The following is a 15,895-nucleotide window of genomic DNA, read 5'->3' as shown; positions in this document are numbered from 1 at the left end:
ATTTAAAATAGATAACCAGGGACTTCCCGGCCGTCCAGTGGTTGAGACTTCACCTTCCAATGCAGGGGGTGTGGGTTCGATCCCTGGTTGGGGAGCTAAGATCTCACATGCCTCGCAGCCAAAAAACCAAAACATAAAACGGAAGCAATATTGTAACAAATTCAATAAAGACTTGAAAAATGGTCTGCATCAATAAAGTCTGTAAAAAATAAAATAAGATAAAATAGGTAACCAACAAGGACTTACTGTATAGCACAGGGAACTCTGCTCAATATTCTGTAATAACCTAAATGGGAAAAGAATTTGAAAAAGAATAGATACGTGTATATATATATATATATATATATATATATATATATAACTGAATCACTTTGCTGTACACCTGAAACTAACACAACATTGTTAATCAAATATACTCCAATAGAAAATAAAAATTTTTTAAAACTTCAGATTTACATTAAAATTATCTAGAAAAAAGTAAAAAAAAAAAAAATTACTCTAGCTGTTTTGTGAAGAATAAAAAGTCTTTAGGGAGGTGAGGAGAACCAGGAGGCCAGTTAGAAACTACTGCAGTTGTTCAGTCTGGAGATAAAAAACAAAACAAACAAACAAAAAAAAACACAGTGAGATGGACTAGGGTGGAAGCAAGTGGAGCTGAAAAGTGGCCATAGATTCTCAATGTATTTTAACAGTAGATGAATTAGATGCAAGGTATGAGAGAGAAGTGTCTAGAATTACTGTAAGATTTTAGGGCCTAGATTAACTAGGTGAATAGGGGTCCTGTGCTCAGCCATGTGATCAAAATGGGAATAGTGGGGAGGAAAAGATACGGGGAGTGTCACAAGTTCAGAATGAATGTTACATTTGAGATGTCTTCTAGATATTCAAATGGAGATATGTAGAAGGTATTAATAGTTGGAAATACAAGTCTGCATTGAGGGGAAAGGTAAGATTTTTCATTTACTTCTCTAAAACTCCTGTAAGTTAAATATTATTTTCTATATTTTATAGCAGAGGAAACTAGAGTAACAGATAAATTACATGACTTGTCTAATGTCACCAACTATAGAAGCAAAGTCTGGAGCCAGGGTTTGAAACAATCCATTAGACTCCAAAGCTGAAATTCTTTCCCCCATATTTCCCTCTTACCCCCCCAAACATGTACTTTGTATCTTCAATTCAAAACTTAGTGTTGGGACTTCCCTGGTGGTCCAGTGATTAAGAATCCACCTTCCAGGGCTTCCCTGGTGGCGCAGTGGTTGAGAGTCCACCTGCCAATGCAGGGGACACGGGTTCGAGCCCTGGTCCAGGAAGATCCCACATGCCGTGGAGCAACTAAGCCCGTGCACCACAACTACTGAGCCTGCGCTCTAGAGCCCACGTGCCACAACTACTGAAGCCCACTGCACCTACAGCCCGTGCTCCACAACAAGAGGAGCCACCGCAGTGAGAAGCCCGCACACCGCAACGAAGAGTAGCCCCCATTCGCCGCAACTAGAGAAAGCCACGCGCAGCAACGAAGACCCAACACAGCCAAAAATAAATTTATTAAAAAAAAAAAAAAAAAAGAATCCACCTTCCAATGCAGGGCACACGGGTTCAATCCCTGGTCAGGGAACTAAGATCCCACATGCCACGGGGCAACTAAGCCCATGTGCCACAACTACTGACCCCACACGCCGCAACGAAAGATCCCATGTGCCACAACTAAAACCTGATGCAGCTAAATAAATAAATAAAACAAGAAAACAAAACAACAAAACTTACTGTTAAGCCATCCCCCCCTGTGATTTGTGCCTGGGTCTTAATTTGTAAAGGTGACTGAGTGCTGACACAGAGAGATCAATACCACTGAAAGAAAAGTTTAATGTTATTTACAACTCCCCTAGAAAGGAGAGGCATGCCATGCCACGGTGGGCCACAGGGGGAAGCACCAGTCCCAGGAGGAGGCAGAAAGGAACAAGAGTAAGGCATAGGCTGTAGCCTTTCCTGGGTTTTTCACGGGACACGCGAGGCCGGGCAGGGTAATCAGTTTAGGATTGGCTAGTTTGAGTAATTCCCACAGACTCTGAGGCATAGGGTACCTGGCCCCAGTCTGATTTAGGGCAGGGGAACTACTAGCGTGGTGGTTATACAAAGGAGGTGGTTGGAAGTAAGGATGCAGGATTGGTTGTTTTGCATATGAAAGGCGTGTTCACAGGTTAATTGTTAATTAGCTAGCCCTGGGAAGGGCAGTTTCTTCCCGGCCAGGTAGGCCCACAAGATGCCAAAACATCATAAATTCATTTAGTCTGGGAAGATTCCAACTATCTTTGTTCACCGTGGACGCAGGAACCTAAGTTTGGCTGGAAGAGTATCCTTTGTTTCACATCCAAGTTTGGCTCCCAGGAACAGAATCACCAAGCTGGGCGCTGAAAACTGACCACAAACCATTGCCCTCCTAGGCAAATCTCTGACTCACCCCATATATCCAGCTCCTTGCAGATACCCAGACCTGGTACCTTTCTTCCAGCATACATCGCAGCAAATCCTCTCCCCAAATAGCCACCCATTGGAGATGGAGACAGAGACAGGAAACGAAACCTGAGCCCCTCCAATTCCACCCTTTATCCCGCTCCGAGCCTGAATTCAGCTCCCCCGCCTCCAGCCTGAGCGTGGACAGCCTCCGCTGCCGACCCCCGCCGGGCCCGGTCCCAGGGCCTGGGATCCTAATGCTCCAGACTCACCGGCCCCAGCCAGACAGGCTGTATCCCACCGGGCCGGGAGGCTCCTCAGACCCTGACCACTCCGGGACAGGGAGTCGGTAGAAGGGTCCGCTCACTGACTACTAGGGCGACGCGCAGACCACGCACACGGAAATACATCTCTCACACGCGGCAGGGGAGGCCGCCCCGGGCTCGCAGCGCTGCTTCCCGGGGCGTCTGTTAGGACGCGGCGCCCAGCGGCCAAGGCCCCAGCCGGGCGCCGCCACCCACCGGGACCTCACCTGGAGCTGCTCCGCAGCGGCCCAGCTGCAGCGGCCCAGCCCTGGCGCCTTCTGATTGGCTCAACCTCGGGCCCTTGTCTATTCGCTTCCGGGTGAGAGGTGCCTGGTCGCCCTAGCAACCAAGTCGCAGTCTGCGCTGAGCTACTGCTTCCTTCCCTCCAGGCCACAGAGCTGGCGGCCCAGGGGGAATCGCAGAGTCCAGAAAATCTCTCCAGCACCCCTGTGTCGAGTGAGTGTCCCATCCTCCCAACGCCCCTTTAAGTAGAACTCGCACTGAGCCGGAGCTCGGCCCCTGGCAACTCCGGTACGGGTGTGACATATTTCCTGAGCGTCTACACAGCTGGTGGGATGGGGGCGCGGAGAACCCGTGCTGTGGGAATCTGGAGACCTGGATTCTAGCTCTCATTCGGCCGTCGATTCGCTGTTGTGACACCTTAGGGAAGTGCCAGCGTCTCTGGTTTCAGTTTCCTCTCTGTTGCCAGTCTGGATCTCTTAGGTTCCCTCCCTCTAGCTCTAACAGTCCAAAGTTTCGGATGTGGAACCATTTAAAGGCAATTGAAACAGTTCGGTTTCTTGTATGATCACGTTTAGTGCTCTGCTTAGTAAGCCTCTAACGATTGCTTCCCAAGTGCCACTCATTCACTAAACTTTCAGTTCCTACCAGTAAGTACTAAGCACTGAGCTGGACACTAGGGTGGGAAAAGAGATTTAACTAATCCGTGATCCTGACCCAGAGGAGTGGAGTGTGAGAAGGGACTCCGGCACAAAAGCGTTATTTTAATAGGGCCCTAAGTACTACACTAGGGATAGACCTCCTGGGGGCTCCTGGAGGAGTCTGGGGGTGAGGGGAGATATGAAAGGCCTTGTCAGGTGATATCTCTGTTTTCCTTTATGCCTCTTTCTGGGAAAAATTTTCAACCTTGTGTTCCAGTTCACTAATTTACTTTTCAACGGTATTCATTCTGCTATTCAGCCTAAAGAGGTTTATTTCAACAATTATATTATTCATTTCCTAGATTGCTAATTATTTTTTCATAAGCATCCACTCCTGTCTCAAGGCTGCTATACCCTACCTTTCTCTCTGATGATGTTTAAGTCTTCTGCCTATTGTGTTATTAGCTCTGTTTCCTCAGAGGGGATGAGCTTTCAGCCTTTCTCAACTGTCACTCATTAATTTTTCAATTAAAAAGATCAGTTCTCTTGTCCCACCCACAGAGATTCTGATTCAGCAGTGTGGAAGGGCGTAGGAACTTGTAAAGCATCCCAGATGATTCTAATGGATGGCCACACTTTGAGTAACATTCTAGTAGACTATTGTCCTAGAAGTTATAGTTTACTTATCTTCACATACGTTTTCTTCAGTATTGGCAAAAATTAGTTTCTAATGTTTTAGTCCACTAAATGTCCCAGGGCTCTGAGGCATAGATTCCACCCCACCCGCCATCCCCCAGGCCTGCGGTTGTCTTTGTCCCTTTTTCACCTGGTCTCCATTCCAATCTCATTCTGTTTGGACCCCACTCCCTCCCCCACCCCTTCTCACTTACTATCTTTCTTTATTTTCTATTTCCTTCCACTGCCAAATCAGAGATTGTTCACGCTACCTTACCTCTGTGAGACAATCAATAGATCATATACCCAAGAGAAATAAAAACATATGTCCACACAAAAAATTATACATGAATGTTCATAGCATTATTCATAACAGCCAAAACTGGAAACAACCCAACTGGCCATCAACTGATGAATAGATAAACACAATGCGTTATTTTTGTAGCATGGACTATTCGGCAATAAAAAGTGGTGAAATACTGATACATGCTACAACATGGATGAACCTTGAAGCTAAGTAAAAGAAGCTAATCACAAAGGACCACATATTGTATGATTCCATTTCTAGGAACTATCTAGAATACACCAGTACATAGAGACAGAGTAGATTAGTGGTTGCCAGGGGTTGGGTGAGTTTTAGGGTAATGGAGAGTAACTGCTAATATGTACAGGATTTCTTTTGGGGGTGATTAAAATATTGAAAAATTAGATTATGGTGACAGTTACACAACTCTGAGTATGCTAAAAAAATGAATTTTGTATACTTTTAAAGGGTAACTTTGGTGGTATGTGAATGATATATTAATAAAGCTGTTATAATAAACAAGTAAAAATTGATCATCTAGACAAAATCATTTATTTCCCCAGGACCCTACACTAGACTATGGAAATGCCAAGTAATCATGATATGCTTGTGATCATATGAAGTGAGTCTATTTGGTTAGCTCTTGAAGCAAATATGTTATAGGTCTTACGATGTAAAAATATTTAAGCTTATGCGACTTTTCTGAAATCTTTTAAAACAGCTCCAGAAGTATTTAAGATAAACTTTATATTTCCAAATGGAGACAAGTATGGTAAGCATACATTTCAATTACTTTTTTCTATATAGACTAAAATTAAATAGCTTAAGGGTACAAAACTGAGACTGTTACACTTTATAAAACTACTACTGAGATATTAACTCCATTAAACAAAATAACATAGAAATACTAATGGAGGAACAGATTTTAAATCTAAACTCTAATGTTATGTATAGACAGTGTGCCTTGGAAAGCTATGGGAGGGCCATAGCCATATGTCAATCTTGTGGGCCCCTGAGTGTCAATGATTACAAGACCTAGGTCCATGGAGCTCCTCATCTCTGGTCTCATCAATTTCAGTGCTAGGAAGCCAAAGAGACCCATAGGGGATGCAGTTCTGATTAAGCCTGAACATAACTATTTTATTACTTAGTCAAACAGGGTTCCCTTTTATAATCTTCAGTATTTCTCTCTTGTTTAGATGGGGATTGTACAAGAACATCTTCTGGAATCTTTGAGAGAAATGGAATAGGTATTCATACCACTCCTAATGGGATTGTCTACACAGGAAGCTGGAAAGATGACAAGGTATTATTGTTGTTTTGAACATTGACAGTGGATAAGTAACTCTATTGGTTAAATGGTTCCAGGCATTTCACCATTAATCAAAAAACACATATGAGTAGACCATGCAATAAAAATAACAAATGATTATATTTAACATATATGAAATAAGAATAGTATTAAACTCATGCAGAGAGCTAATTATCATCATTATCATCTTTCTTATTTCCTATTCATTGAGCAAAGTGAACTCATTACATAATTTTCTCATTGAATCCTCATAGCAGCCTCACGAGTCAGATACCATTAATGTTCCTATTTTACAATTGAGGGAAATCAGGCTCAGATTTCTTGCCCAGCTAGTAAGTGATGAAATAAAAATGTGTTCTCGGGCCTGCCTGAATACAAATTTTTGTTCTTAACAACTTCTTTGTGCCATTTCTGGGCTAACTAAACTGGGTGTCCTTTAAGCTTTTTGATATAGTCAAGGTATCTTGAGGACCCCTGTTATTATCATCATGGACCCCCAAGATGTTCAAGTGCCCCCGATCAGAAACGTTGACTTGGTGAGTTTCACAGAGAGATACATACAAAGGACAATGATAAAATGTTATCTTATTTTTGTGAAAATAAAGGATGATACAATGATAGATTAAATAATAACAAAGTAGATGATAGACATATGTGTACATTTTTGAAATGTTCTAGGGAACTGAAGATTAGTTACTGAGGTAATTTCCTTTGTTACAAACAGATGAATGGTTTTGGAAGACTTGAGCATTTTTCAGGAGCAGTATATGAAGGACACTTTAAGGACAATATGTTTCATGGACTGGGGACTTATACATTCCCAACTGGGGCAAAGTACACTGGAAATTTCAATGAAAATAGGTAAGTTTAAAATAAAATGTCATTGTAGTTCTAAAAGAGCCTTTTCAGGCACATTTGCTTAAAAATTTAGTTAATGCTAAATTTCTTTTGTAATGTATTTAGTTAAAATATATTTATAATATAGTTTGGAAAATTTGGGTTATATGTTGGGGAAAAAAATGTTATAAGAGAGGCTAAGGCCATCATGAGCCTCCAAAAGAAAATATCATTCTTGGTGATAATCTATTAGACTTTTCATTTATTTCCTCTTGACTTCTGTTCCTATAGAACTTTTTGCAGTCATATTGGAAATGGAAAGCTTGTTGCAATTATTGAGAAAATTTAGGCCAAAAATTATTTTCACTTGAAATATCTTGATAAACATTTTTTTTGGTTTTAGATTTTATTTTTTCTTCCAGTTTGAGATATAATAGACATACAGCACTGTATAAATTCAAGGTGTACAGCATAATGATTCGACTTAGGTACATGATGAAGTGATGACCACAGTAAGTGTAGTGAACATTCATCACCTCACACTGACACAAAATAAAAGAAAAAGAAAAAAATATTTTTCCTTGTGATAAGAACTAAGGATTTTCTCTCAACAACTTTTACATATAACATACAGCAGTGTTAATTATATTTATCATGTTGTACATCACATCCCTAGTACCTTATTTATCTTGTAACTGGCAGTTTGTACCTTTTGACCACCTTCATCCAAATCCCTACCCCTACCCTCCACCATGTATCTTTACAAGCTTAATCCTCACACCAAATACCATGCCGTGTCATCCAGAGGTTCATGGTTCATTTATAACTACCCCTTTATTATTTCCAGAATTGAAAATGCAACCTAATTGTTATGCAGTGGTTGATACATATTGAGGAGGGTAGAAAGTGTTCACCTATTCTGATGCCAAGTCTGTGATGACAGCATATAAACTTTTCCCACTGATGTTAATAAAGGGAGAAAACTCTAACCCATGGGATAAAGGTCTGTTTGGTTATGTGAAGTGCATTTTCACCACTCTGAAGAGTCCAGAAAACACCAGCATAGAGCATAGCACCTCAAACATAGCTGAAGGTCAATAAACATTTGTTGAATAAATGAATGAACTAATTAAGCCAGATAACCAATATAAACTTTTCACTTTTTGACTGTTTTGGTCTAAACTAAGCATATGTAATCCTAAAATCTTAGACACCAAAATTTGTATAATGACAATATTTGTTTGGAATAGTAATTTTTTTTTTTTGTAGGATATGAAAGCAGGATGTCAGGTTTTAAGCCAAAATTTGATAGTGGAAAGATATAATTCTTCAGACATAGTATCTAATATACTGGACAATCATATCTGGACCGTAAATTTTTGGTCTTGGTTAATGAACACACTTATTTTTTACTATTGCAGGGTGGAAGGTGAAGGACAATATACTGATATCCAAGGACTAGAATGGTGTGGTAACTTTCATTTCACAGCTGCTCCAGGCCTGAGGCTAAAGCTCCACATGTAGATATTCTGCATTGAAGTTTTAATGTGGTAATTGCAGCTTTTAGTTGTAAGGAAAACAACTAAATGTCATCTGCAGTAACTTCATACACTGCCTATATATTGTAATTTTGCCAATAAAACCATCACTCATTTATGCTTTTTTGAACTTTCTTTTGATCATCTTATAATTAGTTTAAAATAAGTTATGTAGGGACTGCCTTGGCGGTCCAGTGGTTAAGACTCCGTGCTTCCACTGCAGGGGGCGCAGGTTCGATACCTGATCCAGGAACTAAGATCCTGCATGCCACACAGTGTGGCCAAAAAAGGGGCGGGGGGGGAAAAGAAAGAAAATAAATTACGTGATTCAATTGAGAGTTTGCTCATTTTAAGAAAAACTATGCAGATCTTGACAAACTCAATTTCCAATCCTGTGCCTGAGTTTTGTCATCTTTAAAAAGTATATCTGGGCTTCCCTAGTGGTGCAGTGGTTAAGAATCCGCCTGCCAACGCAGGGGACAAGGGTTTGAGCCCTGTTCTGGGAAAATCCCACATGCCGCGGAGCAGCTAAGCCCGTGCACCCCAACTACTGAGCCTGCGCTCTACAGCCCGTGAGCCACAACTATTGAAGCCCGCGCACCTAGAGCCTGTGCTCTGCAACAAGAGAAGCCACTGCAATGAGAAGCCCGTGCACCACAATGAAGAGTAGCCCCTGCTCACCACAACTAGAGAAAGCCCACGCGCAGCAATGAACACCCAACGCAGCCAAAAATGAAATAAATTTATATATATAAAAAAAGTATATCTTATGTGTTAAAGGAAACTATCAAGAAAATGAAAGAACAATCCACAGAATGGGAGAAAATATTTGCAAATCATATATCAGGTAAAGGTTTAGTTTTCAGTATACAGAACTCATACATAAATATATATAAATAAAAAGACAACCCAGTTTAAATATGGACAAAGGATTTGCATAGACATTTCTTCAAAGAAGATATACAAATGTCTGATAAGCAAATGAAAGATCTTCAACATCATTACTCTTTAGGGAAATGCAAATTAAACCCACAATAAGATACCACTTCCCGGGACTTCCCTGGTGGCGTAGTGGTTAAGACTCCGTGCTTCCAATGCAGGGGGCCTGGGTTCGATCCCTGGTCAGAGAACTAGATCCCATGTGCATGCTGCAACTAAGAGTTCACATGCCACAACTAAGGATCCTGCCTACCACAACTAAGGAGCCCATGTGCCACAACTAAGGAGCCTGCCTGCCACAACTAAGACCTGGCACAACCAAATAAATATTAAAAAAAAAAAAAAAGATACCACTTCCCAATCTCTAGGATGGCTATATTTAAAAAGATATAATAAAGATTGGCAAGGATGTGGAGAAATTGGAAACCTCAAATATTTCTGGTGGGAATGAAAAATGGTACAGCCACTGAGGAAAACAGTTTCTCGAGGATTAACCAAGATGGTGGAGTAGAAGGATGTGCTCTCACTCCCTCTTGTGAGAACACCAGAATCACAACTAGCTGCTGGACAATGATCGACAGGAAGACACTGGAACTTACCAAAAAAGACACCGCACATCCAAAGACAAAGGAGAAGCCACAATGAGACGGTAGGAGGGGCGCAATCAGAGTAAAATCAAATCCCATAACTGCTGGGTGGGTGACTCACAGACTGGCGAACACTTATACCACAGAAGTCTACCCACTGGAGTGAAGGTTCTGAGCCCCATGTCAGGCTTCCCAACCTGGGGGTCTGGCAACGGGAGGAGGAATTCCTAGAGAATGACTTTGAAGCCTAGCGGGAATTGATTGCAGGACTCCGACAGGACTGGGGGAAACAGAGACCCCACTCTTGGAGGGCGCACACAAAATAGTGTGCGCATTGGGACCCAGGGGAAGGAACAGTGACCCCAGGGGAGACTGAACCAGACCTACCTGCTAGTGTTGGAAGGTCTCCTAAAGAGGCGGGGGGTGGCTCTGTTTCACCGTGGGGACAAGGACACTGGCAGCAGAAGTTCTGGGAAGTACTTCTTGGCGTGACCTCTCCCAGAGTCTGTCATTAGCCCCACCAAAGAGCCCAGGTAGGCTCCAGTGTTGGGTTGCCTCAGGCAAAACAACCAACAGGGAGGGAACCCAGCCCCACCCATCAACAGTCAAGTGGATTAAAGTTTTACGGAGCTCTGACCACCACAGCAACAGTCAGCTCTACCCACCACCAGAGCCTCCCATCAAGTCTCTTAGATAGCCTGAAACACCAGAGGGCAGCCAGCAGAAGCAAGAAAAACTACAGTCCTGCAGCCTGTGGAACAAAAACCACATTCACAGAAAGATAGACAAGATGAAAAGGCAGAGGGCTATATACCAGATGAAGGAACAAGATAAAACCCCAGAAAAACAACTAAATGAAGTGGAGATAGGCAACCTTCCAGAAAAAGAATTCAGAATAATGATAGTGAAGATGATCCAGGACCTCGGAATAAGAATGGAGGCAAAGATCGAGAAGATGCAAGAAATGTTTAACAAAGACCTAGAAGAATTAAAGAACAAACAAACAGAGATGAACAATACAATAACTGAAATGAAAACTACACTAGAAGGAATCAATAGCAGAATAACTGAGGCAGAAGAATGGATAACTGACCTGGAAGACAGAATGGTGGAATTCACTGCCACGGAACAGAATAAAGAAAAAAGAATGAAAAGAAATGAAGACAGCCTACGAGACCTCTGGGACAACATTAAACACAACAACATTCGCATTATAGGGGTCCCAGAAGGAGAAGAGAGAGAGAAAGGACCAGAGAAAATATTTGAAGAGATTATAATCGAAAACTTCCCTAACATGGGAAAGGAAATAGCCACCCAAGTCCAGGAAGCGCAGAGAGTCCCATACAGGAGAAACCCAAGGAGAAACACGCCGAGACACATAGTAATCAAAGTGGCAAAAATTAAAGACGAAGAAAAATTATTGAAAGCAGCAAGGGAAAAACGACAAATAACATACAAGGGAACTCCCATAAGGTTAACAGCTGATTTCTCAGCAGAAACTCTACAAGCCAGAAGGGAGTGGCATGATATACTTAAAGTGATGAAAGGGAAGAACCTACAACCAAGATTACTCTACCTGGCAAGGATCTCATTTAGATTTGATGGAGAAATCAAAAGCTTTACAGACAAGCAAAAGCTAAGAGAATTCAGCACCACCAAACCAGCTCGACAACAAATGCTAAAGGAACTTCTCTAAGTGGGAAACACAAGAGAAGAAAAGGACCTACAAAAACAAACCCAAAACAATTAAGAAAATGGTCATAGGAACATACGTATCGATAATTACCTTAAACGTGAATGGATTAAATGCTCCAACCAAAAGACATAGGCTTGCTGAATGGATACAAAAACAAGACCCATACATATGCTGTCTACAAGACACCCACTTCAGACCTAGGGACACATACAGACTGAAAGTGAGGGGATGGAAAAAGATATTCCATGCAAATGGAAATCAAAAGAAAGCTGGAGTAGCAATACTCATATCAGATAAAATAGACTTTAAAATAAAGAATGTTACAAGAGACAAGGAAGGACACTACGTAATGATCAAGGGATCAATCCAAGAAGAAGATATAACAATTATAAATATATATGCACCCAACATAGGAGCACCTCAATACATAAGACAACTGCTAACAGCTATAAAAGAGGAAATCGACAGTAACACAATAATAGTGGGGGACTTTAACCCCTCACTTACACCAATGGACAGATCATCCAAAATGAAAATAAATAAGGAAACACAAGTTTTAAATGGCACAATAGACCAGATAGATTTGATTGATATTTATAGGACATTCCATCCAAAAACAGCAGATTACACTTTCTTCTCAAGTGCGCACGGAACATTCTCCAGGATAGATCACATCTTGGGTCACAAATCAAGCCTCAGTAAATTTAAGAAAATTGAAATCATATCAAGCATCTTTTCTGACCACAATGCTATGAGATAAGAAATGAATTACAGGGAAAAAAATGTGAAAAGCACAAACACATGGAGGCTAAACAATACTTTACTAAATAACCAAGAGATCACTGAAGAAATCAAAGAGGAAATCAAAAAATACCTAGAGACAAATGACAATGAAAACACGACAATCCAAAACCTATGGGATGCAGCAAAAGCAGTTCTAAGAGGGAAGTTTAGAGCTATACAAGCCTACCTAAAGAAACAAGAAAAATCTCTAGCAAACAATCTAACCTTACACCTAAAGGAACTAGAGAAAGAAGAACAAACAAAACCCAAAGTTAGCAGAAGGAAAGAAATCATAAAGATCAGAACAGAAATAAATGAAATAGAAACAAAGAAAACAATAGCAAAGATCAATAAAACTAAAAGCTGGTTCTTTGAGAAGATAGACAAAATTGATAAGCCATTAGCCAGACTCATCAAGAAAAAGAGGGAGAGGACTCAAATCAATAAAATTAGAAATGAAAAATGAGAAGTAACCACTGACACTGCAGAAATACAAACGATCATGAGAGATTACTACAAGCAACTCTATGCCAATAAAATGGACAACCTGGAAGAAATGGACAGATTCTTAGAAATGCACAACCTACCGAGACTGAACCAAGAAGAAATAGAAAATATGAACAGACCAATCACAAGCACTGAAATTGAAACTGTGATTAAAAATCTTCCAAAAAACAAAAGCCCAGGACCAGATGGCTTCACAGGCGAATTCTATCAAACATTTAGAGAAGAGCTAACACCTATCCTTCTCAAACTCTTCCAAAATATTGCAGAGGGAGGAACACTCCCCAACTCATTCTACGAGGCCACCATCACCCTGATACCAAAACCAGACAAAGATGTCACAAAGAAAGAAAACTACAGGCCAATATCACTGATGAACATAGATGCAAAAATCTTCAACAAAATACTAGCAAACAGAATCCAACAACACATTAAAAGGATCATACACCACGATCAAGTGGGATTTATCCCAGGGATGCAAGGATTCTTCAATATATGCAAATCAATCAATGTGATACACCATATTAACAAATTGAAGAATAAAAACCATATGATCATCTCAATAGATGCAGAAAAAGCTTTTGACAAAATTCAACACCCATTTACGATAAAAACTCTCCAGAGAGTGGGCATAGAGGGAACCTACCTCAACATAATAAAGGCCATATACGACAAACCCACAGCAAACATCATTCTCAACGGTGAAAAACTGAAAGCATTTCCTCTAAGATCAGGAACAAGACAAGGATGTCCACTCTCACCACTATTATTCAACATAGTCTTGGAAGTCTTAGTCACGGCAATCAGAGAAGGAAAAGAAATAAAAGGAATCCAAATCGGAAAAGAAGAAGTAAAGCTGTCACTGTTTGCAGATGACATGATACTATACATAGAGAATCCTAAAACTGCCACCAGAAAACTACTAGAGCTAATCAATGACTTTGGTAAAGTAGCAGGATACAAAATTAATGCACAGAAATCTCTTGCATTCCTATACACTAATGATGAAAAATCTGAAAGTGAAATTAAGAAAACACTCCCGTTTCTCACACATACACAAAAATCAATTCCAGATGGATCTCAGATACATACATTTTAAGCATGTAGGAACATACTTTCATGATCTTGTGGCATGCAGAGATGTCTTTAAAAAGACACAAAAAAGGAAAAAAAAGATAAATTGGACTACATTAAAATGTTTGTTCATCAAAAAATACCAGTAGGAATGTAAAAAAGATAAACTGCACATTAGGAAAAAGTATTTGCAACACAGATAACTGACAAAGGGCTCATTAAGAGTATATAACGAATTTCCACAAATCAATAAGTAAAAGCAGACAACTCAATAAAAAAAAACACTGAGGTATTTCAAAACAGAAGATATCCAAATGGTCAATAAATATATGAAAGAAGCTCAGTTTCACTACTTAGTGAAATGTGCATTGAAATCGTACGTAATATGATATCTCTACTGCCCACCAGAAAGGCTAACGTTAAAAAGACAAATAATATTAAATACTGGTGAGAATGTAGAACAACAGGAAAACTTACATACTGTTGGAAATAAAAACTGGTACAACCACTCTGAAAAAAAAAAGAAATCTCTTGCATTCCTATACACTAATGATGAAAAATCTGAAAGTGAAATTAAGAAAACACTCCCGTTTACCATTGCAACAAAAAGAATAAAATATCTAGGAATAAACCTACCTAAGGAGACAAAAGACCTGTATGCAGAAAATTATAGGACACTGATGAAAGAAATTAAAGATGATACAAATAGATGGAGAGATATACCATGTTCTTGGATTGGAAGAATCAACATTGTGAAAATGACTCTACTACCCAAAGCAATCTACAGATTCAATGCAATCCTTATCAAACTACCACTGGCATTTTTCACAGAACAAGAACAAAAAATTTCACAATTTGTATGGAGACACAAAAGACCCCGAATAGCCAAAGCAATCTTGAGAACGAAAAATGGAGCTGGAGAAATCAGGCTCCCTGACTTCAGACTATATTACAAAGCTACAGTAATCAAGACAGTTTGGTACTGGCACAAAAACAGAAATATAGATCAATGGAACAGGATAGAAAGCCCAGAGATAAACCCACGCACATATGGTCACCTTATCTTCGATAAAGGAGGCAAGCATATACAGTGGAGAAAAGACAGCCTCTTCAATAAGTGGTGCTGGGAAAATTGGACAGGTACATGTAAAAGTATGAAATTAGAACACTCCCTGACACCATACACAAAAATAAACTCAAAATGGATTAAAGACCTAAATGTAAGGCCAGACACTATCAAACTCTTAGAGGAAAACATAGGCAGAACACTCTATGACATAAATCACAGCAAGATCCTTTTTGACCCAGCTCCTAGAGAAATGGAAATAAAAACACAAATAAACAAATGGGACCTAATGAAACTTAAAAGCTTTTGCACAGCAAAGGAAACCATAAACAAGACCAAAAGACAACCCTCAGAATGGGAGAAAATATTTGCAAATGAAGCAACTGACAAAGGATTAATCTCCAAGATTTACAAGCAGCTCATGCAGCTCAATAACAAAAAAACAAACAACCCAATCCAAAAATGGGCAGAAGACCTAAATAGACATTTCTCCAAAGAAGATATACAGATGGCCAACAGACACATGAAAGAATGCTCAACTTCATTCATCATTAGAGAAATGCAAATCAAAACTACAATGAGGTATCATCTCACACCGGTCAGAATGGCCATCATCAAAAAATCTAGAAACAATAAGTGCTGGAGAGGGTGTGGAGGAAAGGGAGCACTCTTGCACTGTTGGTGGGAATGTAAATTGATACAGCCACTATGGAGAACAGTATGGAGGTTCCTTAAAAAACTAAAAATAGAACTACCATACGACCCAGCAATCCCACTACTGGGCATATACCCTGAGAAAACCATAATTCAAAAAGAGTCATGTACCAAAATGTTCATTGCAGCTCTATTTACAATAGCCAGAACATGGAAGCAACCTAAGTGTCCATCATCAGATGAATGGATAAAGCAGATGTGGCACATATATACAATGGAATATTAC

At 40.1% G+C, this 15,895-nt stretch overlaps 2 protein-coding genes across 10 annotated transcripts in view; one reads left to right on the top strand and one right to left on the bottom strand.

Moving 5' to 3' along the window:
* The window catches only part of DHX57 (DExH-box helicase 57), a 59,753-nt gene extending 56,683 nt beyond the window's left edge, over positions 1-3,070 (bottom strand). For 2 of the 8 annotated variants that reach the window (XM_082427650.1, XM_082427652.1), the window contains exon 1: positions 2,987-3,070. Coding sequence is in view for 3 of the 8 variants with exons in the window: in XM_082427648.1 (XP_082283774.1) it covers positions 2,462-2,515 (54 nt within the window). In the remaining 5 variants the exon portion in view is untranslated. Of the gene's footprint in view, positions 1-2,461; positions 2,689-2,852 lie in introns of those variants that run through there. The other 6 variants (XM_082427654.1, XM_082427651.1, XM_082427655.1 and 3 more) reach the window with 6 other exon arrangements.
* Positions 3,071-5,340: 2,270 nt separating this feature from the next.
* Positions 5,341-8,424, top strand: MORN2 (MORN repeat containing 2). Of its 2 annotated transcripts, none has more exons than XM_082427925.1 (4): positions 5,341-5,391; positions 5,819-5,925; positions 6,656-6,792; positions 8,190-8,424. In XM_082427925.1, exons 3-4 carry the CDS (start codon positions 6,656-6,658, stop codon positions 8,290-8,292), a joined length of 240 nt encoding a protein of 79 aa, XP_082284051.1. In that variant the 5' UTR covers positions 5,341-5,391; positions 5,819-5,925; the 3' UTR covers positions 8,293-8,424. The 2 variants fall into 2 exon arrangements, with proteins under 2 accessions (XP_082284051.1, XP_082284050.1); XM_082427924.1 differs by lacking the exon at positions 5,341-5,391 and adding an exon at positions 6,373-6,467.
* The last annotated feature ends 7,471 nt before the right edge of the window (positions 8,425-15,895 follow it).

Source organism: Balaenoptera physalus (genome assembly GCF_965194825.1).
Source record: "Balaenoptera physalus genome assembly, chromosome: 15".
Taxonomy (NCBI): domain Eukaryota; kingdom Metazoa; phylum Chordata; class Mammalia; order Artiodactyla; family Balaenopteridae; genus Balaenoptera; species Balaenoptera physalus.
This window is presented reverse-complemented; position numbering and strand designations above follow the sequence as displayed.

What these genes read in the sequence shown, in the direction of transcription:
- MORN2 (XM_082427924.1), top strand. Translation starts at nt 6,420, where the DNA reads ATGGACCCCCAAGATGTTCAAGTGCCCCCGATCAGAAACGTTGACTTG. An exon ending in CGATCAGAAACGTTGACTTG is followed by an intron (nt 6,468 to 6,655) that starts GTGAGTTTCACA and finishes TGTTACAAACAG; the next exon opens with ATGAATGGTTTTGGAAGACT. An exon ending in GGAAATTTCAATGAAAATAG is followed by an intron (nt 6,793 to 8,189) that starts GTAAGTTTAAAA and finishes TTACTATTGCAG; the next exon opens with GGTGGAAGGTGAAGGACAAT.